We start from the raw sequence: 21,723 nt of genomic DNA on the forward strand, positions 1-21,723 counted from the left end.
ACGAGTGGGAGGTAACGGGAACCAGTTTCTTCGACTATCGAGTGGGTTTTTGTCTAGCCGTTCAGTTGATTCCGGTTACACGCATCGAACAGTTTATGTGTTTCTCTCGCGCCCAAGATATTTGATTTTATATGAAGCAATACAGCCTACTGTTATAGCATATCGACAATAAATCAAGGTAAGAATCACGTTATCAACAATAGCAAACTGTTATTTGATCCAACTTGTTATCAGCAAACGGCAAACCCACTGAACTCTAAACGAAAGTGGCAGTGCGAAATTGTATAATATGGGAACAGGATCGTTGAACCTTAGAGTGAAACGTGTGTTTTTCCTTTTCGTTATAATGTATTGTGTGATTTCTGACAATGTTTTCGTTCTCTTTTTGTTGCTTCACCATCTGCTCCGGTTTAGTCCAGGTGAGTAACGAAAACAAAACGAAACAAAAATGTATAAACTTATCCACGTTTCGGTGAAAGTCACCGTCGGCCATTCATTGCTCACTTGACCTTCTTTCCGCTTTAAAATATTTTTTTTTCTCTCTCACTCCCGGACATTGTTATTATAAGGTTTCGTGACAACCGAAACTGATAAAAAGACATGACCGAGTAGTACCCCCACCACCGTACGTATACACACCTTACAGCATTATATAATTTGGTTTATCTCTGCCAATGTGACGATCGGCAATGGAGCCTAAGAACATGTGTGCCCTTCAGCGGTCTAACTGCTTATTATAATTCGGCATCATCTCCCCTTAGTTTGAATATAACAGCAGTAAGAGCAGCAGCAGCAGCAGCCGGCGTGAGTTGCTTATTTAGCCCAGAGCCAAACTAGAAATTGTTTCCAAAAGAAGAAGAAACAACAACACCGCGCCGACTCTAGTCGCCAACACTCTGTGGGATTTTTTCCCCCTTTTTCTTTTACTTCTTTTTCTCTTTTTTTTATTTAAAATAAAAAAGTTCCTCTTCACAAACGCGACCGCCAAGAATAATTCGGTTCGAGATAACAGGATTTCCTATCCAGCAGTCCCGGAGCAGTTGGAGAGTCTCGTGTGCTGTGGGTCTCGTGACGTCGTGAGAGTCCGATCTCTCTCTCGTCGTGATTTACCGAAGCCAGGCCGATGTTAGGCTCGTGTTTCTTCTTATTTTGTCTATCCCATCTGCCTTTTTTATTTTTTCATTGTCTTTGATGCATTTTCACGATGGGTGAATGGTCTGACATCCGACACCGCAGCCCAGCTCGTCGGGGTAACTCAATCGGAAATTCTAAATTTATAATTCCATCAAAGATGTAAAAAAAAAAAAACCGGATCCAGAATTGTTGCTTTTGTTTTTTCCTTGTTTGTAAACGAGAAATAATTGGATTAACGACGACCGCGATAGATTATTTTATATTCCCCGGCTTTTAATTTTGTCGTTTCCCTTTGCGGAAAAAATACGAACGACTCGGTGATCATCAACATCGGACGCCAAATGTTTGTTGTTTCTTATTTTTTCCCTTCGTATTGTATATTAGTTAACCGCATGGACTGCTGGTGTATATATCTATTCCGCCCGGAGGTCGACGTAATGCGACGAAGGTCGTTGGTTGGCCGGGCGCATATTGACGCAAGGCATTTGCGGTTTAATTTTTGTTTTATTATTATAACCGGTTCTTTTTTTTCTCAATCGAAGAGAAAAACAACCCAACGAAGGTCTTTGTTTTCTTGACCAAAAACGCTCGCTTTGTATGTACAACATGCGAACTTACCTGTGCAATCATCCTACATTATCAAATAAGTGCCATTAGAAACCAGCCAGAGACACACACAGAAAACAAACGGTTATTCTGTGCTGCTGCTGCCGCTTACGTGACCACACGACTTATAATTCTTATTTTTCTCCAGATGGGAATAAATACAACCCTACGTACGTATATTATATTATTCGATTGCCTCCATGTTTTATAGAGCGATTCCTATTTAAAACGGCTGGGAAAAATAATATTATCTACCTGAAATAAAAGATAAATGATGGCCGAGGCCTGCGGATGACCCGGTTCTTTACGCTCCGTTGGGCGGCTTTTTAATTCACATTACTGGAAAATAAAAAGAGACTGGGCCTTAGTCGAGATGCGCCTTGCTATTAACGGACTTACAATTTTTTGTTATTCTGTTCCGCTTTCGTGTTGTTGTTGTTTAAATTTTTGGTGTCATCAGTAAGGGAAAATGTGGCGCAACACAAAAGTTTTCAAAGAAAAAAAAAAGTGTAGACGATTAATTCGGTCAAATTTCACTGTCTTGTTAGTTTTATTTTTTCCTTTTTATTGTTGAATAAAAGGGCAAATTGTGTCGCGCGATAGCCGCATTTTCACGGTCACGCTTCCGCCCCCCCCCATAGTTGACAAAACAGCTGAATAAGCAAATCTTTTTTTCTTCTTCCTCGTGACACTAAACTCTTGTGTGTGTTACAACACCAAAAGGAAAAAGAAGAAGAAGAAAACAATTACGGTTGCTATTATATTCCCGCGCCGTGGTGGTACGGTTCAGATGTTTAGCCGGTCGTCGTTATTTCCCCCCCAGTCATTATATTATATACCAGGCCCTCTTATTTGTCATTCCTTTTTATCGAGGTCTTCCCCTTTTTCCTTATGTACCTATAGTACCCAAAAAGCTTTTTTCTTCTTCTTCTTAAAAGACTTTATGGCCTTAACTTTTTCTACTTGAACGGCACGGATTTCTCCTTGACATCGTTGATGGATTAGTCAATGGATAAAAAGTTTGGTGCTGGGTAAGTTGAATCCATCAAACGCTCTTTTATTTCTTTTTACATGCCCCTATAAAATGTGGGCAACCGCAAATCTTTTTTCTTATATCTCATTAGTCATTTTATACTTATCCTAGAAAGCATGGACGGGTTAATCGCCTATACTGTTGCATCATGGGACTCCTCTCTAATAATAATTAGACTTGCTGCTGCTTGGCTGCCGGGCAATAGATATTATAACTGGGAGAGCTCTAATAATCTTGAATGCAGCAGCAAGAGGGGGAACCCTGCAGGGTGAGCCTCCGTTTCGGTGGATTTCACCTAATTCTATTAAATAAGAAAAGAAAGAAAAAAAAAACTAGATTCCATCATCATTATTTATAAGAAAAGTAGAGAGAGAGAGAGTCTGGCCAACTAGAGAGTGAACACTGAACAAAAAATAAAAATAGTTGATAGAAAATGAAAGAAAACTTGCCGGAATTTGAATATATACTAGACATATTTTTTGTGTTGTGTTGCCGAGTTCGAGTCGCGGTGTAGAACCGGAAGAGCGAGGGGGAAGGTTCTCTCCGGTTCGTCACGGTCTTCCGAGTTTCGTCTGGCTACCGTACATTGTACATAACATATCCTTGTGTGTGTATATAAATGTTGCGGCATCATTCCATCAATGTCTATAAGGAATATTTTTTCCTTTTTTTTTACATCTCATTTAAAAATTTGGAATTCATTCCAAAGCTTATACCTTTGAAAAATACACCGGCGATGAAAATCTAAAAATATATTTACCTGGTTGGGCCTAAAAATTTTACTAAAAAAGTTACTTTCTTAACATTTAAAAAGCCACAAGAAAAAACGAGGAGGGGTTCTTACTTTGGCGTAGGTTGCAACCTCTGATCCCACCTCTGGCTACTTTATATTACCTGTCGCATTTCCTGCGCGGCCTGTCATACGATACATAGACTCGACAGCAGCTGGAAATACTCAACAATATGACCATGTACGGTGAAAAACCCTTCAAAACTATTGAACGCCGAGCGCACACACACACAACTAAGTATAGAATAATCCTCCTCCTCCTTCCAGCGCTGGATCGTGTTGCATTTGTAAAGAAAAATTTAAGTCTTGGACCATTTACAACACTTTACTTTTACGAATAGAATAGGTGTATACGTCAGGGCGGCATCCAATTACTACCTTGTTGTTTCGCTTGTTTATCTTTCGATTTCTCCCGCCGTCTACAGTGTCAATTCGACATCACATTTTTCCAGACACAGTTTGGACAAATCTTGTCGTAATGTAGATCGCTTTGGAAAGTTAAATATTGACTGTATAGACTGGTGATCAAGCGTGTTCATGATTTTGTCGTTACAAAATGAGAGATTCCCTGGCTCCATTGTTCCGCTTTTGTTTTTTCTTCGTGAAAAAAGAATTAGAAAGTTTCCAAAGATGAAGTGAAAAGTCGTGGAGAGATTGCTGCTGCACGAAGCACACAGCCGTACTCGCAATTAAAGACCTCCCAAACGAAAAAAAACATACATGTGTGTAAATAAAATAACCTGAGAAGGGGTCGGTCATAAAAATTTGGTGTTTTGGAGACAAAAAAGGAAATTAAGTCATTTTTTTATTTTTATATTTTTAGAAAGGGAAAGCCGAAGCCCCCCCTGACGCCTTCGTTAACCTATTGTTGTTTTTATTTTATTTTTTTCTTCTTCGCTTGTTTGATCGTTGCCGAGTTCAAATTACGCAAGTTCCAGAAGAAGAAGGGAGTTGGTCGGGTTGCAGCGCCACTCGCGGTGGAAAATGGCAACTGTGCGACCAGTTCGCCTTGGGTGGAAAATGACAGTTGCTAGTGAGGAGGGAAGGGAGAGTCAGTTGCGTTGGAACTACCGTCAGAGTTGGAGGTGTATATTTTTGTTTGTTTTGTGTGTTTCCTTGTACGTGCAAAAAGTCAAGGAGTTTCGTCAAGATAATAAAAACCGTAAGTTTTCATTTCCTCGCCCACGGTGAACTGGAACCGGTATCTCCAGGGATTTTCGCTTTTATTCCTTTGCCCAAATATGGACGACTGTTGAATCAAAACACCCCAAACAATTTTTTGAAGGCCGGCCACACTAGGAAAACGAACGAAATATATGTAATCTTGTGTAGTAGTACAGTACGTCGTCTGCTGTCATTTCCTTTCACTCGATTATTATTAAATCTCGTTGCGAAAAAGAAACAAAATTGGAAAATCTGTGAATGTGGAAACTGACGTTCTGTCTCTGTTGTCACTTTAGACGAGAAACTCATTACCAGATTTCCATTCTTGTTTACCTGCCCTTTGCCACTTGTACAGTTTTATTATCCCCAGTGTGTTTGTTCAAGTAGGTCACACCGCCCGCTCATTTTTCTTTTCCTCCGTCGAAAACCACAAGGGAGAGAGACTCTTTGAAAGGTGAAAAATTCATTTTGGGACGAAAAACACAAAAATCGTTACGACAGTGAAAAATCTCTGGATAATTACCGCGCCTACTTAACTACTATCTTCTTCGTTGTTGTTGTGAAAGCGTCAAAGAAACACGTTTGATTTATATTACGAAAATATTCTTCACGAAAAATTTTGTTTCTTTCTCCCGAAATCCCTTGCAAGATTTCGTTTGATTCCATACAAATAAGAAGAAGGCGTTAATAGAAATCCTCCTTGGCACCTTCGACGGTCGACCACCAAAAAACCCTCCCCTGCAGGCTATTCGATTGCTGGCTGAGAGTCTTTTGCGGTCTGGGAAAACGACTTTCCCATCTTATATATTTTTCCTTCTTCTTTCTTTCTTTTGCTTTGGTTTTTTTTATGATCTTGTGAAGTGAGTTGCCATCATCAGCAAACCAGTGTCAACCCTTTTTCTAATGAGTTTGAGATTTTTATTTTATTTTTGGGTTCTTTTTTTTAACGACAGGATTGACCAGAGAAGCCAAGATGGACTAACGTGTGGAAGAGAAAACGGGAGAGAAAAAAAAGGAAAATGGATAACGTGTGCGAACCTCGACGCGTTACTGTGCAATCGATTCGGGAAAGATTTGAAATCCAGCAGCGACAAACTCCGCCCATGACTCGTGCAGCTGAGCAGCACCCGGCGGAACCGTCGTCGGAAGTCGACTCGAACCATAGCGGATCGAGTAACGCCAGTGAAAGTGACCACAGTTCAACTGGCGGTGGTGGTAGCGGTGGTGGCGGATTCCAGCAGCACAATCGCACCAGCATCAAACGAAGCCCGGCATTCCGAACTGGCCAGAAGGAATCCATCCCGGAGAACATTCTATTAAAGAAACCGGCCCTGGTACGGACAGGCCTGAAAGACCCCAACGTCATCATCATCAAGAACAACAAGAAACCGAGTCTCAGACGGAAGCCCGGAGTCGATCGAACCTCCAAACCCAATCTCAGTCCAGAGCCACAAAACTTCGAAGCCGATCCGTTGATAGAAGAGGCCCTTAAAGCCCCACTTCCGACCGGACCAGCCCCTAAAAAGCCTCCGCGAACATTTGTGCACGACGCCTTCATCCAGCAACAGCAGCAAGAAACTCCCAAGGAAGTGGGCGATTCCGATTCGTGCAGCCCCACACGTCCCGTCCGGCGGAACAAAGCCTTACAACAACAACAACAGCAAGCGAATCCGGCGAAACCTTCACGACCGACGAGCATCGCCCTGGGATCGCCTTTCACGATGAGCCGCTCCAAAACGGAACCGTTTCTGTTGGGTCGGAAAAAGTCGACGGAATCGGAAGAGCTGCCAGCCGTCGAAGACCTGAGGCGATCGCCGCTGGACGACGTGGAATTCGACTTCCATGAAAGCCGATGGTTGAACCCTGTGCAATGGAACAGTTTCTCACCCAGTCCGGGCGTGACCAAATCCATTCCTTTAAAGAAACAACAACAACAACCCACGTCCAGTACGAGAGTTTCGACCTCGATGCTGACCATAGCCGATCCGGCTCTATTGCAAACAGGACGGAACGGATCGCGTCATCATGCCGGTAAGAGCCTGCTGCTGGCCGGTCGCCATCCATTACACGAGCCAACCAGGAGGATGAGCTGCGATGGAGGGAGGCGCCGTCCCAGTGAGTTGACCTGGCAGCAGTCGCCGACAACAGGACTGCAGCAGAGATTCAACAGTCGTAAAGAACCACCCGTCTACGACCAACCCACGCTCGAAGGTGGCCTCCATTACATGGTAAGGCATAACATTCTTGACCTTTCTTGTTCTTTATTTCTTTTTCTTTTTTCGCCGAGATATATTCCGCCCCTACCAGTTTCTATTGTTCCGGCTCTCTTGCCAATCGATTCAAACAACAGCAAACATGCAACAATCAAATTCGTGTGATTATATGGAAAAAAGAAAAGAAAACATGATATTGTTGCAACAACAACAACACGAGCCTGGAACGAATACCGCCGCCATTGCGAAAAAAGAAAATTCCAGGGCCGATCCATCACACATGGGGGGCAGTCGCGTACTAATCTTCATTGTTTCAATCACTGGGAAAAAAAGTGAAGGAATAATAAGACTACACGTCCTTGACTATATCCCAAACGAATTAACGCGGATCGGCCGAGAATTCTTCAAACAAGTTTTGGGGCTATTGCGGGTGGTCTCTGGCAAGTGGGGGGAAAGAAGCCGTAACACATTGGCCTAATAGGCATGGCGTTGATAGGTGTACGAGCCTTGGGGAGAAAATGAGAGGGTGAAAATCTAGTAAGTCGCTTAACAACCCAAGCCATCCACAGCTGACTCCGTGTTTTTATTTCGTTTCTTTCTTGAGATCTTTTTTTTTGTTCTCACGATGGCTATCTGCTCTGGTCGGTGGTGGCAGTACGGCAATCGACGATGGTTTTCCAATATCTACCAAGCGCCGTCGTCGTCGTAAAACTAGTTCCCAATGTGAATTTTTAATATTTATTCCCAAACTGACCGTGAGAAGGCGACGTTTTTCTTTTTTCTCCCTTGTGATTATTTGCCTATTTTTCTTTCTTTTTTCCTCGAGTCGGTTTTTTCGGTACTTTGGGTTAACACAAGGAAAAAAAATTGTACGTGTAGAGTATAGCTGGTACCGAATGTTTTTTCCATCTCTCGAGACTTCCGTTTCCGCTAGGGGCGTTCATCCATCTCGTTCGTGCGCGTCAAAAGGACAGAGATCAAACGAAAACAGATGAGAGGGGAAAAACGGTGAAAAGGTGGTGACCGAGGGTTGAAAAAAAGGCAAATCCTATTTGTGACTCACGTCACGTCAGTGACAGAAATAGCGAAGCTATCTCTCAGCGGGCAGCAAAAGGAAAAAGACAAAAATTCCGTTCATCCAGGCCGAGGGATTCTCTCTTGTGTGACATGTGTGTGCGCTGCTGCTGCTCAACCACCGTTAACCCGAAAGGAATATTAACAGCTGCAACCGTCGATTTTAGCCCGTTACGTTCTTGACCGACACTAAAAGTCGCTATATTTCTTTCGTGAATATTACCGAATATTCTTCATGTTCGCCAGTAGATAGACTATAATACCTCTAATCGACTATGAAAATAATCGTTTTTCAATTGTTTTTCTTCTTTGAACAGTGTTCCCCCATTATGGAAGTCAACGATATTCACAGTTGGCACCACGATTCGAGAGTCACCGACGACAGCGAATGCGAGTCGGAAAACGATTTGAGGTATAGTAAAGTGGTCAGCTTTTATTATTATTCTACTGGTTTTTAAAATTTTTGATTTTGGCTCGGAAACAGCAAGAGTCAGCTGGTGGAGGATAGGAAAATTTACGTGCGCCGGGTTTCCAGCAACGTAGCCGATTTGAGGAAAGCTTCGAGACCGTTGACCATCAAAGTCAATGTCGAACCCGGAGCCGGTCTCTTTGAAACTTTCCTGGAAGTGGCCCTGTTTTACGACCGCCATCAGCATCTTCACACCCCGTACATCAAGTCCAGCTATCCCAACTCGGTAACGTGCGCCACTGCCTTCTACAAACGACATCTATTTTTGACATCGATCCATCTTCTCTCGTTCTTTAGCTGGCCGTCCCTTCTGGAATGGAACATTTCTGCTTCCCGGATTCGACACATTGGCCGCCGCCGCTGCAGACGGCCGGCGAACCGTACACGATCGTTCTGACCGATTCCAAAGGCGATCGAATGTACGGCTACTGCCGCCGGGTGGTTCCCGAAGGAGCTCAGACCTGCATTCCCATCACCTATTGTTTGCTGAGCCGCCATCGAGCGGCCGGATTTTACAACAAGGTAAATGAGACTCTGCGAACTAAATCAGTCGATTTTTATTATTAGCTCGACCAATTTTATAAATATTTTTTAATCGCCGTTTTCGGAAAATTCGACAGCTGTTGAACGTCATGGTGTCGCGTCACGGGGCGTCCGTCTCCCAGCGTCTAGCCTTGCTCGATTGTTTGCACAAACAACCATTTCCCAATCCGGGACGTTTTGTTGAATTTCCCGCCGAAACTCCCGGCAACGGGAACAAGGTCAATAAAGTCCAGCGATTACTCGACGGACGTCTAGAGGATATCGATCTGAGGGTCCTCTTTGAACGACTCAACGAAACGGTCGTCCTACACGTTCTGGGCACAGTGCTCCTCGAACGCAAACTCATTTTTGTTAGTCAGAATCTCAGGTAAAAATTTATACGAAATAATTGGGTGTATAAGTTGTCATTTTTAATATTTGGAATTTCGATTTGTTAGTGCTTTATCGCTTTGCATCGACGCTGTTCAATCCATGCTGTATCCATTTGTGTGGCAACACACGATCGTTCCCGTCCTCCCTCAGTCTATGACGGAAATTGCATCGGCTCCCACACCTTTCATCTTGGGACTCTTGTCCAAAAACGTCGAAGATTGGAAATCGATCTACCCTGATCAGGTATACGAAAGAAAAATTTTAATGATGTTCAAACTTCGCGGGTTTTTTTCAGAATTAACGTTTGATTGATTGTTTAGGGTATGCTGGTTGATTTGGATAGCGGCAAAGTTCTCCACAGCGTCGGCGATGAATCGACGATCCTGCCTCGACGTAGTGTCCGCAAACTCATGTCCGACTGGGAGGTGACGGTCAACATTACGCAACAAGCCGAAACGGCCCGCAATGCTTTGTACAGCGAGAGCTTTTTGCGGATGTTTGTCGACCTGTGCGGTCACTACGAGCAAAACATCCACTGCAGCGACTCTGGCCACAAATACTTTGAGGTAATTCAATTATAGCCTACTTGTCTGGTCGACCGTCAAATTTGAATGAAAAATAACTTTATTCTGGCCATTTTTCAGCGAGCAGTATTTACTCGGAACCATTCTAATTCGAGTGTCCGCGATTTTCTTGAATGGTTCACTGAGACGGCCATGTTCAATTTATTTATTGAATCTCGCCTGAGGCACGACGCCGTCCAAACCTTGTTCGAGCACAAAATCCTAGAACATTCAATGCAAATTGTTCGGCCCAACACTCAACTGATTTTGCCCAATTCCAAGATTCTGGGTCGAAAGATCAAAACTATAGGTATCTAATTTTCTACGAGATATATATATTGGTGAAGGGCAAATCATTCATTCATTGATATATAATTTTCCTTGAAAACAAAAATAAGGGGACAAACTGAGGGAGATGAATATGTTTGCTTGACTGCTTGCTGCTGGACACTGACTATCATCTTCACCACAGCTTCATTATAACATCACGCTCTCTTGAGGGCTGGGATACCCCCTTCCGCTTCCATGACGAAACATGACCTTATTTAATTTGCTAGTCACGCCTCAATTCGTTTCTGTAAAATACAATTTTGGTTTAAAATACTCTCGTCTATATGGACGAGTCTGGTATGCTGAGACAAAAGCCTTCATGCTAAATTCAATGAATTTCTTTTTATCAAATATATTATCTCTGTACACGTTAAAATACGATCTGAACATACATTTAGTGAAAATTTCTTTTATTTTCGTCTTTGTTACATGCAAATAATTACATAACAGTCAGAGTTGAAGTAATCGATAGTAGTGTCATCATTTTGAAATCTGATACTACTCGCACTAATCTGCTCGTATTTAAGGATATCCAGAATAAATTTCAGCCTTTTCCTATTTGAACGCAGCCCCAGTTATTTCTCGTTAGTGTCCCCCATCCTATTAATTTCCACCCCCCTACAATTTATAATTTCTTCAATTTTACATTAATCTTTTCATTCGATTTCAAAAATTTAGCTTTAAAAAGGGAAGAGGGGAGAGGGGAATTCTTTTAAGGAGTCTCCATTCTCCAATGGGGTGTTAATGTTATGTTTTGTAACGAGGGTAAAAAATTTTGATTTCACTTGAGAAGGCCTTTACGTTACGTGATTAGAACTACCGTCAATGAAGGTGGCTTCTTCCATCTGTAATATCTCATTTACAAGATCTCGTGTATATATGTAAGATATACAGTATATCGTATAGATGAATAATATACAGAAGGGGTATGGAATAGGCTTAGCTAGCATCTCGTCCCTGAAAGGGCTCTACAGTATTAATTGCATTTAATGCGTCACGCAGAAAGGTCTCCCATAATGTCTACATCCGTCCCGAGATTTGAACTCGGAACCTATCGTGTCCCGGACACACGCGCTCTCCAACCTCCCAATGGAGTTCTATATAACTATTCACGAAAACCAATTATATTATATTCATCCACATCGGATAGATGGCGCTGTTCCTCTCAAAGGTATTTTGTGATTGCTACTGAAAGTGAGTAGTGAGTACTTTAATACTGAATTATGGGTTCTTGCGACGTAATATGCATTTCTTTAATCATTCTTTTATTTCTAATTCAGATTTGACTTAAGAATCGAATTTTGTGAGCGGACAAGAAAACGGAACTTAGGCTACTGTAGCCTCATTATTCTACGCGCGTTATGTGGCTCTGACGCTGACTGCGGCAATATATATACCTCTTCTGTATGTTATTCATCTATACGATATACTGTATATCTTAAATACATCAGATCTTGTAAATGAGATAATATAGATGGAAGTAGCCACCTTCATCGACGGTAGTTCTAATCACGTAACGTAAAGGCCCTTCTCAAGTGAAATCATACTTTTTACCCTCGTTACAAAACATAACACCTCCTTGGAGACTTCATAAAACAGATTCCCCAGAGAAAGAGAAATTTTTGAAATCAAATGAAAAGAGGAATGCATAATTTTGAGAAATGATAAATTGGAGGGATTGAAAAGGAAATAGAATGGGGGACACTAACGAGAAATAAATTGGGCTCCCGCTTGGGCTGCGTTCAAATAGGAAAAGGCTGAAAATTTTTTCCAGATTTCTTTAAATACGAACGGTCAACAGAGCACTTTGACTCTGCTGTTATGTAATTATTTGCATGTAACAATTAAGACGAAAATAAAAGAAATTTTCACTAAATGTATGTTCAGATTGTATAACTTGTATACAGAGTAATATTTTTGATAAATAGATAGAAATTCATTGAATTTAGCATGAATGCTTTTGTCTCAGCAACAGCATATCAGATATCAGACTCGTCAAGAAGGACAAGAGTATTTTAAACCAAAATTGTATTTTAGGTGTATTTTAGGTGGCTCGCTAGATAGCGTGGTGGCGCTTTTTTTGTATTTTTTTTGCACGTGAACTTTTGGCGGCCAATAGGGAACTTAAAGCAGCTCTAACGATTGCAAATATTTGCAAAGATCAAAAGATTTCTGACGAGATGAACAAAATGAGCGCATTGAAGCAACCCGATCTATATAATAGGTTTTTTGACAAGTAGTGACGCAGTGTTATTGTGAGGGTTTATTTGGTTTGAATTCGAAATTAAGATGTGTGGTGCTGGTGCTGTTTAGTTTAAGCACAACCAAAACTAGACTATAAGGTATTTTAATTTGAATTAACCTTAATAAAATGACGACATGTAGGTGTAATATAATGTATTTTTAATTTTCTTAATTCCTGGCCATGGTTAAGAGAAACCGGAAAAAGGGCGAAGAGAGCTGAGGAGCAGTTATTATGAGAGCAATGCATCATAGTAGGCTTCCAGCTTAGACTCATGACCCTCGAACAGATTTAATTGAATCATGCACCTTGCAAGTTCCCGTTCGACCAGACATCTCTCCTCCTCCTGGTTTCACAGCGGGTGAGTAACGACCGGCGGGCGTTGGTTAGTGGTTACTGGTTAGTTAGGGAAACGGGGCCACTGAAGAAGGGAGCCCAGATATGCACTTGGAATTTATCTAGCAACTACACAATTTTTCAGTCTTGAATTACAGCATTCTCTGGTCAGCTTTCACCAATGGATGAAGTCGGGTCCAGTAGATGATCAGCAGCGAAGGAGTTACCCTGTAAGCAGAATGAACATTTATTTGGATTACAATAATTTTCAATATGATTTTAGCAACAGAAAGCAATACCTCAATTAAGAGGGCCCATTTAAGGAAGTAAAAAGGGAGATTCACAGGTAGCAGCCAACGGGTTTTCAAACAAGGGACCTTGTTGACTGTGTAGTCATCATCCTTTTTCTTCAAATGACATGACTTCTCATAAAGTCTGGTATGCAAATTTAGAAACATGTAGTTAGAGTTTAAACCCTGAAAATAAAAAAAAAAATAGTCATCTTGTTTACAATTTGTTGTTAACGTGCTTGACATCTCACCTTGTTTATAATTTATTATCAATGTGCTTGACATCTATGATCTAAAAGAATAATTAAACAGTTATTAGAATGCACTCCACATAGCCTCTTAAACATAGATAAATTTGAGTGCAAATTAAGTGCAAATCAATACTTTTAACAGTCACAAGACTTGAACAGCACACTTTAATTAGCTTCAGCCTAGACTGACACATTGAGAACACTTCAGGATGACATGTATGTACATCATTTTAGCCATCTAGCGACAGCCAATTGGATTGCTTACACTTACGTTGGAAATGGAAAAAATTAACTTAACTTATGTAATTAATTATACCAATTAGGAAATTAGACAATTTAAAAAAAACTAAACTTGGAGACTGAAACCATGGACTAATAAGAAGTTCTCGTTCTCGTACGTTCAATCTATTTACTTTATACGATCGTCGACGTCGACTCGTCGTAGTTGGGACTTGGGAGACGAGTAACTAAACTGGCTTGCTTCAGTCCAGTGCGTGAATTTTCGTCGTTGTGAGTTGTTTGTCGTCGTTGAGTTGTAGATTTTGTGAAGTGACCGTGAGTGTGTATGTTCTGTCTCCCATTATGGAAGTCAACCATATCCACAGTGTGTCCGATGTTTCAAGCTTCACCGACGACAGCAACGAGTCGGAAAACGATTTGAGGTACGTACCTTAAAGTGGTCAGCTTTTTAAGTGGTAAGGTTTTAAATTTTTGCTTGGTACTTGCCAGAAAGTTTCAGCTGGTGGAGGAAAGAAAATTTCACGTCCGCCGGGTTTCCAGCAAATTGGCTGAATTGAGGAAAGCGTCGAGATCGTTGACCAGCGTTAATGTCGAAGGCGAAGCGTCTGGTTTCCATTGTCTTCCATCTGGTCTCTTTGAGAGTTTTCTTGAAGTGGCCATCATGGTAACACCGTCTTACGACCGCCATCAGAATCTCTACAATCCGTACATAAAGTTCAGCTATCCCGATTCGGTAACGTGCCATCAATGTTTCTGAAAAAACACAACATCTATTTTTGAAATTGATCCGTCTTCTTGTTCTAGCTGGCCGTCCCTTTTGGAGTGGAAAATTTCTGCTTCCCGGATTCAACACACTGGCCGCCGCCGCTGCAGACGGCCGGCGAACCGTACACGATCGTTCTGACCGATTCCAAAGGCGATCGAATGTACGGCTACTGCCGCCGGGTGGTTCCCGAAGGAGCTCAGACCTGCATTCCCATCACCTATTGTTTGCTGAGCCGCCATCGAGCAGCCGAATTTTACAACAAGGTAAATGAGACTCTGCGAACTACATCAGTCGATTTTTTTATGCGACGTGTATGGTAATATTTTTAAATCACCGTTTTCGGATCATTCATCAGCTGTTGAACGTTATGGTTCCACGTCACGGAGCGTCCGTTTCCCAGCGTCTAGCTTTGCTCGATTGTTTGCACAAACAACCATTTCCCAGCCCAGGAGGTTTTGTTGAATTCCCCCCCGAAAATCTCGGCAACGGGAACAAGGTCAACAAAGTCCAGCGATTACTCGACGAAAGTCTGGAGGATTTTGATTTGAAGGGACTATTTGAACGACTCAACGAAACGGTCATCCTACACGTCCTGGGCACAGTGCTGCTCGAACGCAAACTCATTTTTGTTAGTCAGGATTTGAGGTAAAAATTTATACCAATAAATTTGATGTACCTTGTATGATATTTTGACTTTCGATTTGTTAGTGCTTTATCGCTTTGCATCGACGCTGTTCAATCCATGATGTATCCGTTTGTGTGGCAACACAAGATCGTTCCCATCCTCCCTCAGTCTATGAAGGAAATCTCATCGGCTTACACACCTTTCATTTTGGGACTCTTGTCCAAAAACGTCGAAGATTGGAATTCGATCTACCCTGATCAGGTAGATATACAAAAGAAAAATTTAAATGAGGTTCAAACCTCGCAAGTTGGTTTTTAAATTAACGTTCGATTGATTATCTAGGGTATGCTGGTTGATTTGGATAGCGGCGAAGTTCTCCACAGCGTCGGCGATGAATCGACGATCCTGCCTCGATGTAGTGTCAGCAAACTCATGTCCGACTGGAAGGTGATCGTCAACATTACGCAACAAGCTGAAACGGCCCACAATGCTTTGTACAGCGAGAGCTTTTTGCGGATGTTTGTCGACCTGTGCGGCCACTACGAGCAAAACATCCACTACAGCGACTCTGGCCACAAATACTTTGATGTAATTCAATTATCACCTACTTGTCTCGTCGACCGTCAAATTTGAATATGTTTAATTTTTTGGCCATTTTTCAGCGAGCAGTATTTACTCGGAACCATTCTAATTCGAGTGTCCGAGATTTTCTCGAATGGTTCACTGAGACGGCCATGTTTAATTTCTTCATTGAATCTCGCCTGAGGAACGACGCCGTTCAAACCTTGTTCGAGCACAAAATCCTAGAACATTCAATGCAAATTGAAATTTTCCTGCCGAACGACAAACTTCCTGCCAATGCAAGTCCAAAAACAAAGCAAGAAGATGAAGGGCAGCACGAGTCGGAAAACGATTTGAGGTACGTACCTTAAAGTGGTCAGCTTTTTAAGTGGTGAGGTTTTAAATTTTTGCTTGGCACTTGCCAGAAAGTTTCAGCTGGTGGAGGAAAGAAAATTTCACGTCCGCCGGGTTTCCAGCAAATTGGCTGAATTGAGGAAAGCGTCGAGATCGTTGACCAGCGTCAATGTCGAAGGCGAAGCGTCTGGTTTCCATTGTCTTCCATCTGGTCTCTTTGAGAGTTTTCTTGAAGTGGCCATCATGGTAACACCGTCTTACGACCGCCATCAGAATCTCTACAATCCGTACATAAAGTTCAGCTATCCCGATTCGGTAACGTGCCATCAATGTTTCTGAAAAAACACAACATCTATTTTTGAAATTGATCCGTCTTCTTGTTCTAGCTGGCCGTCCCTTTTGGAGTGGAAAATTTCTGCTTCCCGGATTCAACACACTGGCCGCCGCCGCTGCAGACGGCCGGCGAACCGTACACGATCGTTCTGACCGATTCCAAAGGCGATCGAATGTACGGCTACTGCCACCGGGTGGTTCCCGAAGGAGCTCAGACCTGCATTCCCATCACCTATTGTTTGCTGAGCCGCCATCGAGCAGCCGAATTTTACAACAAGGTAAATGAGACTCTGCGAACTACATCAGTCGATTTTTTTATGCGACGTGTATGGTAATATTTTTAAATCACCGTTTTCGGATCATTCATCAGCTGTTGAACGTTATGGTTCCACGTCACGGAGCGTCCGTTTCCCAGCGTCTAGCTTTGCTCGATTGTTTGCACAAACAACCATTTCCCAGCCCAGGAGGTTTTGTTGAATTCCCCCCCGAAAATCTCGGCAACGGGAACAAGGTCAACAAAGTCCAGCGATTACTCGACGAAAGTCTGGAGGATTTTGATTTGAAGGGACTATTTGAACGACTCAACGAAACGGTCATCCTACACGTCCTGGGCACAGTGCTGCTCGAACGCAAACTCATTTTTGTTAGTCAGGATTTGAGGTAAAAATTTATACCAATAAATTTGATGTACCTTGTATGATATTTTGACTTTCGATTTGTTAGTGCTTTATCGCTTTGCATCGACGCTGTTCAATCCATGATGTATCCGTTTGTGTGGCAACACAAGATCGTTCCCATCCTCCCTCAGTCTATGAAGGAAATCTCATCGGCTTACACACCTTTCATTTTGGGACTCTTGTCCAAAAACGTCGAAGATTGGAATTCGATCTACCCTGATCAGGTAGATATACAAAAGAAAAATTTAAATGAGGTTCAAACCTCGCAAGTTGGTTTTTAAATTAACGTTCGATTGATTATCTAGGGTATGCTGGTTGATTTGGATAGCGGCGAAGTTCTCCACAGCGTCGGCGATGAATCGACGATCCTGCCTCGATGTAGTGTCAGCAAACTCATGTCCGACTGGAAGGTGATCGTCAACATTACGCAACAAGCTGAAACGGCCCACAATGCTTTGTACAGCGAGAGCTTTTTGCGGATGTTTGTCGACCTGTGCGGCCACTACGAGCAAAACATCCACTACAGCGACTCTGGCCACAAATACTTTGATGTAATTCAATTATCACCTACTTGTCTCGTCGACCGTCAAATTTGAATATGTTTAATTTTTTGGCCATTTTTCAGCGAGCAGTATTTACTCGGAACCATTCTAATTCGAGTGTCCGAGATTTTCTCGAATGGTTCACTGAGACGGCCATGTTTAATTTCTTCATTGAATCTCGCCTGAGGAACGACGCCGTTCAAACCTTGTTCGAGCACAAAATCCTAGAACATTCAATGCAAATTGAAATTTTCCTGCCGAACGACAAACTTCCTGCCAATGCAAGTCCAAAAACAAAGCAAGAAGATGAAGGGCAGCACGAGTCGGAAAACGATTTGAGGTACGTACCTTAAAGTGGTCAGCTTTTTAAGTGGTGAGGTTTTAAATTTTTGCTTGGCACTTGCCAGAAAGTTTCAGCTGGTGGAGGAAAGAAAATTTCACGTCCGCCGGGTTTCCAGCAAATTGGCTGAATTGAGGAAAGCGTCGAGATCGTTGACCAGCGTCAATGTCGAAGGCGAAGCGTCTGGTTTCCATTGTCTTCCATCTGGTCTCTTTGAGAGTTTTCTTGAAGTGGCCATCATGGTAACACCGTCTTACGACCGCCATCAGAATCTCTACAATCCGTACATAAAGTTCAGCTATCCCGATTCGGTAACGTGCCATCAATGTTTCTGAAAAAACACAACATCTATTTTTGAAATTGATCCGTCTTCTTGTTCTAGCTGGCCGTCCCTTTTGGAGTGGAAAATTTCTGCTTCCCGGATTCAACACACTGGCCGCCGCCGCTGCAGACGGCCGGCGAACCGTACACGATCGTTCTGACCGATTCCAAAGGCGATCGAATGTACGGCTACTGCCGCCGGGTGGTTCCCGAAGGAGCTCAGACCTGCATTCCCATCACCTATTGTTTGCTGAGCCGCCATCGAGCAGCCGAATTTTACAACAAGGTAAATGAGACTCTGCGAACTACATCAGTCGATTTTTTTATGCGACGTGTATGGTAATATTTTTAAATCACCGTTTTCGGATCATTCATCAGCTGTTGAACGTTATGGTTCCACGTCACGGAGCGTCCGTTTCCCAGCGTCTAGCTTTGCTCGATTGTTTGCACAAACAACCATTTCCCAGCCCAGGAGGTTTTGTTGAATTCCCCCCCGAAAATCTCGGCAACGGGAACAAGGTCAACAAAGTCCAGCGATTACTCGACGAAAGTCTGGAGGATTTTGATTTGAAGGGACTATTTGAACGACTCAACGAAACGGTCATCCTACACGTCCTGGGCACAGTGCTGCTCGAACGCAAACTCATTTTTGTTAGTCAGGATTTGAGGTAAAAATTTATACCAATAAATTTGATGTACCTTGTATGATATTTTGACTTTCGATTTGTTAGTGCTTTATCGCTTTGCATCGACGCTGTTCAATCCATGATGTATCCGTTTGTGTGGCAACACAAGATCGTTCCCATCCTCCCTCAGTCTATGAAGGAAATCTCATCGGCTTACACACCTTTCATTTTGGGACTCTTGTCCAAAAACGTCGAAGATTGGAATTCGATCTACCCTGATCAGGTAGATATACAAAAGAAAAATTTAAATGAGGTTCAAACCTCGCAAGTTGGTTTTTAAATTAACGTTCGATTGATTATCTAGGGTATGCTGGTTGATTTGGATAGCGGCGAAGTTCTCCACAGCGTCGGCGATGAATCGACGATCCTGCCTCGATGTAGTGTCAGCAAACTCATGTCCGACTGGAAGGTGATCGTCAACATTACGCAACAAGCTGAAACGGCCCACAATGCTTTGTACAGCGAGAGCTTTTTGCGGATGTTTGTCGACCTGTGCGGCCACTACGAGCAAAACATCCACTACAGCGACTCTGGCCACAAATACTTTGATGTAATTCAATTATCACCTACTTGTCTCGTCGACCGTCAAATTTGAATATGTTTAATTTTTTGGCCATTTTTCAGCGAGCAGTATTTACTCGGAACCATTCTAATTCGAGTGTCCGAGATTTTCTCGAATGGTTCACTGAGACGGCCATGTTTAATTTCTTCATTGAATCTCGCCTGAGGAACGACGCCGTTCAAACCTTGTTCGAGCACAAAATCCTAGAACATTCAATGCAAATTGAAATTTTCCTGCCGAACGACAAACTTCCTGCCAATGCAAGTCCAAAAACAAAGCAAGAAGATGAAGGGCAGCACGAGTCGGAAAACGATTTGAGGTACGTACCTTAAAGTGGTCAGCTTTTTAAGTGGTGAGGTTTTAAATTTTTGCTTGGCACTTGCCAGAAAGTTTCAGCTGGTGGAGGAAAGAAAATTTCACGTCCGCCGGGTTTCCAGCAAATTGGCTGAATTGAGGAAAGCGTCGAGATCGTTGACCAGCGTCAATGTCGAAGGCGAAGCGTCTGGTTTCCATTGTCTTCCATCTGGTCTCTTTGAGAGTTTTCTTGAAGTGGCCATCATGGTAACACCGTCTTACGACCGCCATCAGAATCTCTACAATCCGTACATAAAGTTCAGCTATCCCGATTCGGTAACGTGCCATCAATGTTTCTGAAAAAACACAACATCTATTTTTGAAATTGATCCGTCTTCTTGTTCTAGCTGGCCGTCCCTTTTGGAGTGGAAAATTTCTGCTTCCCGGATTCAACACACTGGCCGCCGCCGCTGCAGACGGCCGGCGAACCGTACACGATCGTTCTGACCGATTCCAAAGGCGATCGAATGTACGGCTACTGCCACCGGGTGGTTCCCGAAGGAGCTCAGACCTGCATTCCCATCACCTATTGTTTGCTGAGCCGCCATCGAGCAGCCGAATTTTACAACAAGGTAAATGAGACTCTGCGAACTACATCAGTCGATTTTTTTATGCGACGTGTATGGTAATATTTTTAAATCACCGTTTTCGGATCATTCATCAGCTGTTGAACGTTATGGTTCCACGTCACGGAGCGTCCGTTTCCCAGCGTCTAGCTTTGCTCGATTGTTTGCACAAACAACCATTTCCCAGCCCAGGAGGTTTTGTTGAATTCCCCCCCGAAAATCTCGGCAACGGGAACAAGGTCAACAAAGTCCAGCGATTACTCGACGAAAGTCTGGAGGATTTTGATTTGAAGGGACTATTTGAACGACTCAACGAAACGGTCATCCTACACGTCCTGGGCACAGTGCTGCTCGAACGCAAACTCATTTTTGTTAGTCAGGATTTGAGGTAAAAATTTATACCAATAAATTTGATGTACCTTGTATGATATTTTGACTTTCGATTTGTTAGTGCTTTATCGCTTTGCATCGACGCTGTTCAATCCATGATGTATCCGTTTGTGTGGCAACACAAGATCGTTCCCATCCTCCCTCAGTCTATGAAGGAAATCTCATCGGCTTACACACCTTTCATTTTGGGACTCTTGTCCAAAAACGTCGAAGATTGGAATTCGATCTACCCTGATCAGGTAGATATACAAAAGAAAAATTTAAATGAGGTTCAAACCTCGCAAGTTGGTTTTTAAATTAACGTTCGATTGATTATCTAGGGTATGCTGGTTGATTTGGATAGCGGCGAAGTTCTCCACAGCGTCGGCGATGAATCGACGATCCTGCCTCGATGTAGTGTCAGCAAACTCATGTCCGACTGGAAGGTGATCGTCAACATTACGCAACAAGCTGAAACGGCCCACAATGCTTTGTACAGCGAGAGCTTTTTGCGGATGTTTGTCGACCTGTGCGGCCACTACGAGCAAAACATCCACTACAGCGACTCTGGCCACAAATACTTTGATGTAATTCAATTATCACCTACTTGTCTCGTCGACCGTCAAATTTGAATATGTTTAATTTTTTGGCCATTTTTCAGCGAGCAGTATTTACTCGGAACCATTCTAATTCGAGTGTCCGAGATTTTCTCGAATGGTTCACTGAGACGGCCATGTTTAATTTCTTCATTGAATCTCGCCTGAGGAACGACGCCGTTCAAACCTTGTTCGAGCACAAAATCCTAGAACATTCAATGCAAATTGAAATTTTCCTGCCGAACGACAAACTTCCTGCCAATGCAAGTCCAAAAACAAAGCAAGAAGATGAAGGGCAGCACGAGTCGGAAAACGATTTGAGGTACGTACCTTAAAGTGGTCAGCTTTTTAAGTGGTGAGGTTTTAAATTTTTGCTTGGCACTTGCCAGAAAGTTTCAGCTGGTGGAGGAAAGAAAATTTC

At 42.7% G+C, this 21,723-nt stretch overlaps 5 protein-coding genes and 1 long non-coding RNA gene across 8 annotated transcripts; 5 read left to right on the top strand and 1 right to left on the bottom strand.

Moving 5' to 3' along the window:
• The first annotated feature begins 35 nt into the window (after positions 1–35).
• LOC124344602 (DENN domain-containing protein 2B-like) lies at positions 36–10,698 on the top strand. 3 transcript variants are annotated; one of them, XM_046798206.1, is made up of 10 exons: positions 36–178; positions 5,681–6,955; positions 8,332–8,426; positions 8,499–8,709; positions 8,781–9,005; positions 9,104–9,393; positions 9,464–9,641; positions 9,719–9,964; positions 10,043–10,271; positions 10,360–10,698. In XM_046798206.1, the coding sequence occupies exons 2-10, from the start codon at positions 5,747–5,749 to the stop codon at positions 10,392–10,394; spliced, it is 2,718 nt and encodes a 905-aa protein (XP_046654162.1). In that variant the 5' UTR covers positions 36–178; positions 5,681–5,746; the 3' UTR covers positions 10,395–10,698. The 3 variants fall into 3 exon arrangements, with proteins under 3 accessions (XP_046654162.1, XP_046654161.1, XP_046654163.1); XM_046798205.1 differs by lacking the exon at positions 36–178 and adding an exon at positions 4,584–4,725; XM_046798207.1 differs by lacking the exon at positions 36–178 and adding an exon at positions 4,988–5,181.
• Positions 10,699–12,388: 1,690 nt separating this feature from the next.
• On the bottom strand, positions 12,389–13,576 carry LOC124344603. The gene is made up of 3 exons (XR_006919776.1): positions 13,411–13,576; positions 13,169–13,345; positions 12,389–13,097 (listed from the first exon to the last, which is right to left on the bottom strand). It is a non-coding gene; the product is annotated as an uncharacterized LOC124344603 (long non-coding RNA).
• Positions 13,577–14,297: 721 nt separating this feature from the next.
• Positions 14,298–15,065, top strand: LOC124341747 (DENN domain-containing protein 2B-like). The gene is made up of 3 exons (XM_046794678.1): positions 14,298–14,383; positions 14,455–14,679; positions 14,772–15,065. The coding sequence occupies exons 1-3, from the start codon at positions 14,312–14,314 to the stop codon at positions 15,063–15,065; spliced, it is 591 nt and encodes a 196-aa protein (XP_046650634.1). The 5' UTR covers positions 14,298–14,311.
• Positions 15,066–16,185: 1,120 nt separating this feature from the next.
• LOC124341748 (DENN domain-containing protein 2B-like) lies at positions 16,186–16,953 on the top strand. The gene is made up of 3 exons (XM_046794679.1): positions 16,186–16,271; positions 16,343–16,567; positions 16,660–16,953. The coding sequence occupies exons 1-3, from the start codon at positions 16,200–16,202 to the stop codon at positions 16,951–16,953; spliced, it is 591 nt and encodes a 196-aa protein (XP_046650635.1). The 5' UTR covers positions 16,186–16,199.
• A 1,120-nt stretch (positions 16,954–18,073) lies between these two features.
• LOC124341749 (DENN domain-containing protein 2B-like) lies at positions 18,074–18,841 on the top strand. Its single transcript, XM_046794681.1, has 3 exons — positions 18,074–18,159; positions 18,231–18,455; positions 18,548–18,841. Exons 1-3 carry the CDS (start codon positions 18,088–18,090, stop codon positions 18,839–18,841), a joined length of 591 nt encoding a protein of 196 aa, XP_046650637.1. The 5' UTR covers positions 18,074–18,087.
• A 1,120-nt stretch (positions 18,842–19,961) lies between these two features.
• On the top strand, positions 19,962–20,729 carry LOC124341750 (DENN domain-containing protein 2B-like). The gene is made up of 3 exons (XM_046794682.1): positions 19,962–20,047; positions 20,119–20,343; positions 20,436–20,729. Exons 1-3 carry the CDS (start codon positions 19,976–19,978, stop codon positions 20,727–20,729), a joined length of 591 nt encoding a protein of 196 aa, XP_046650638.1. The 5' UTR covers positions 19,962–19,975.
• Positions 20,730–21,723: the final 994 nt, after the last annotated feature.

This window comes from Daphnia pulicaria, chromosome 6 (genome assembly GCF_021234035.1).
Source record: "Daphnia pulicaria isolate SC F1-1A chromosome 6, SC_F0-13Bv2, whole genome shotgun sequence".
In the NCBI taxonomy this organism is placed as follows: domain Eukaryota; kingdom Metazoa; phylum Arthropoda; class Branchiopoda; order Diplostraca; family Daphniidae; genus Daphnia; species Daphnia pulicaria.

What these genes read in the sequence shown, in the direction of transcription:
- LOC124344602 (XM_046798206.1), top strand. Translation starts at nt 5,747, where the DNA reads ATGGATAACGTGTGCGAACCTCGACGCGTTACTGTGCAATCGATTCGG. An exon ending in GAGTCGGAAAACGATTTGAG is followed by an intron (nt 8,427 to 8,498) that starts GTATAGTAAAGT and finishes GCTCGGAAACAG; the next exon opens with CAAGAGTCAGCTGGTGGAGG. An exon ending in CTGGCCACAAATACTTTGAG is followed by an intron (nt 9,965 to 10,042) that starts GTAATTCAATTA and finishes GCCATTTTTCAG; the next exon opens with CGAGCAGTATTTACTCGGAA.
- LOC124341747 (XM_046794678.1), top strand. Translation starts at nt 14,312, where the DNA reads ATGGTAACACCGTCTTACGACCGCCATCAGAATCTCTACAATCCGTAC. An exon ending in AGTTCAGCTATCCCGATTCG is followed by an intron (nt 14,384 to 14,454) that starts GTAACGTGCCAT and finishes TTCTTGTTCTAG; the next exon opens with CTGGCCGTCCCTTTTGGAGT. An exon ending in CAGCCGAATTTTACAACAAG is followed by an intron (nt 14,680 to 14,771) that starts GTAAATGAGACT and finishes ATCATTCATCAG; the next exon opens with CTGTTGAACGTTATGGTTCC.
- LOC124341748 (XM_046794679.1), top strand. Translation starts at nt 16,200, where the DNA reads ATGGTAACACCGTCTTACGACCGCCATCAGAATCTCTACAATCCGTAC. An exon ending in AGTTCAGCTATCCCGATTCG is followed by an intron (nt 16,272 to 16,342) that starts GTAACGTGCCAT and finishes TTCTTGTTCTAG; the next exon opens with CTGGCCGTCCCTTTTGGAGT. An exon ending in CAGCCGAATTTTACAACAAG is followed by an intron (nt 16,568 to 16,659) that starts GTAAATGAGACT and finishes ATCATTCATCAG; the next exon opens with CTGTTGAACGTTATGGTTCC.
- LOC124341749 (XM_046794681.1), top strand. Translation starts at nt 18,088, where the DNA reads ATGGTAACACCGTCTTACGACCGCCATCAGAATCTCTACAATCCGTAC. An exon ending in AGTTCAGCTATCCCGATTCG is followed by an intron (nt 18,160 to 18,230) that starts GTAACGTGCCAT and finishes TTCTTGTTCTAG; the next exon opens with CTGGCCGTCCCTTTTGGAGT. An exon ending in CAGCCGAATTTTACAACAAG is followed by an intron (nt 18,456 to 18,547) that starts GTAAATGAGACT and finishes ATCATTCATCAG; the next exon opens with CTGTTGAACGTTATGGTTCC.
- LOC124341750 (XM_046794682.1), top strand. Translation starts at nt 19,976, where the DNA reads ATGGTAACACCGTCTTACGACCGCCATCAGAATCTCTACAATCCGTAC. An exon ending in AGTTCAGCTATCCCGATTCG is followed by an intron (nt 20,048 to 20,118) that starts GTAACGTGCCAT and finishes TTCTTGTTCTAG; the next exon opens with CTGGCCGTCCCTTTTGGAGT. An exon ending in CAGCCGAATTTTACAACAAG is followed by an intron (nt 20,344 to 20,435) that starts GTAAATGAGACT and finishes ATCATTCATCAG; the next exon opens with CTGTTGAACGTTATGGTTCC.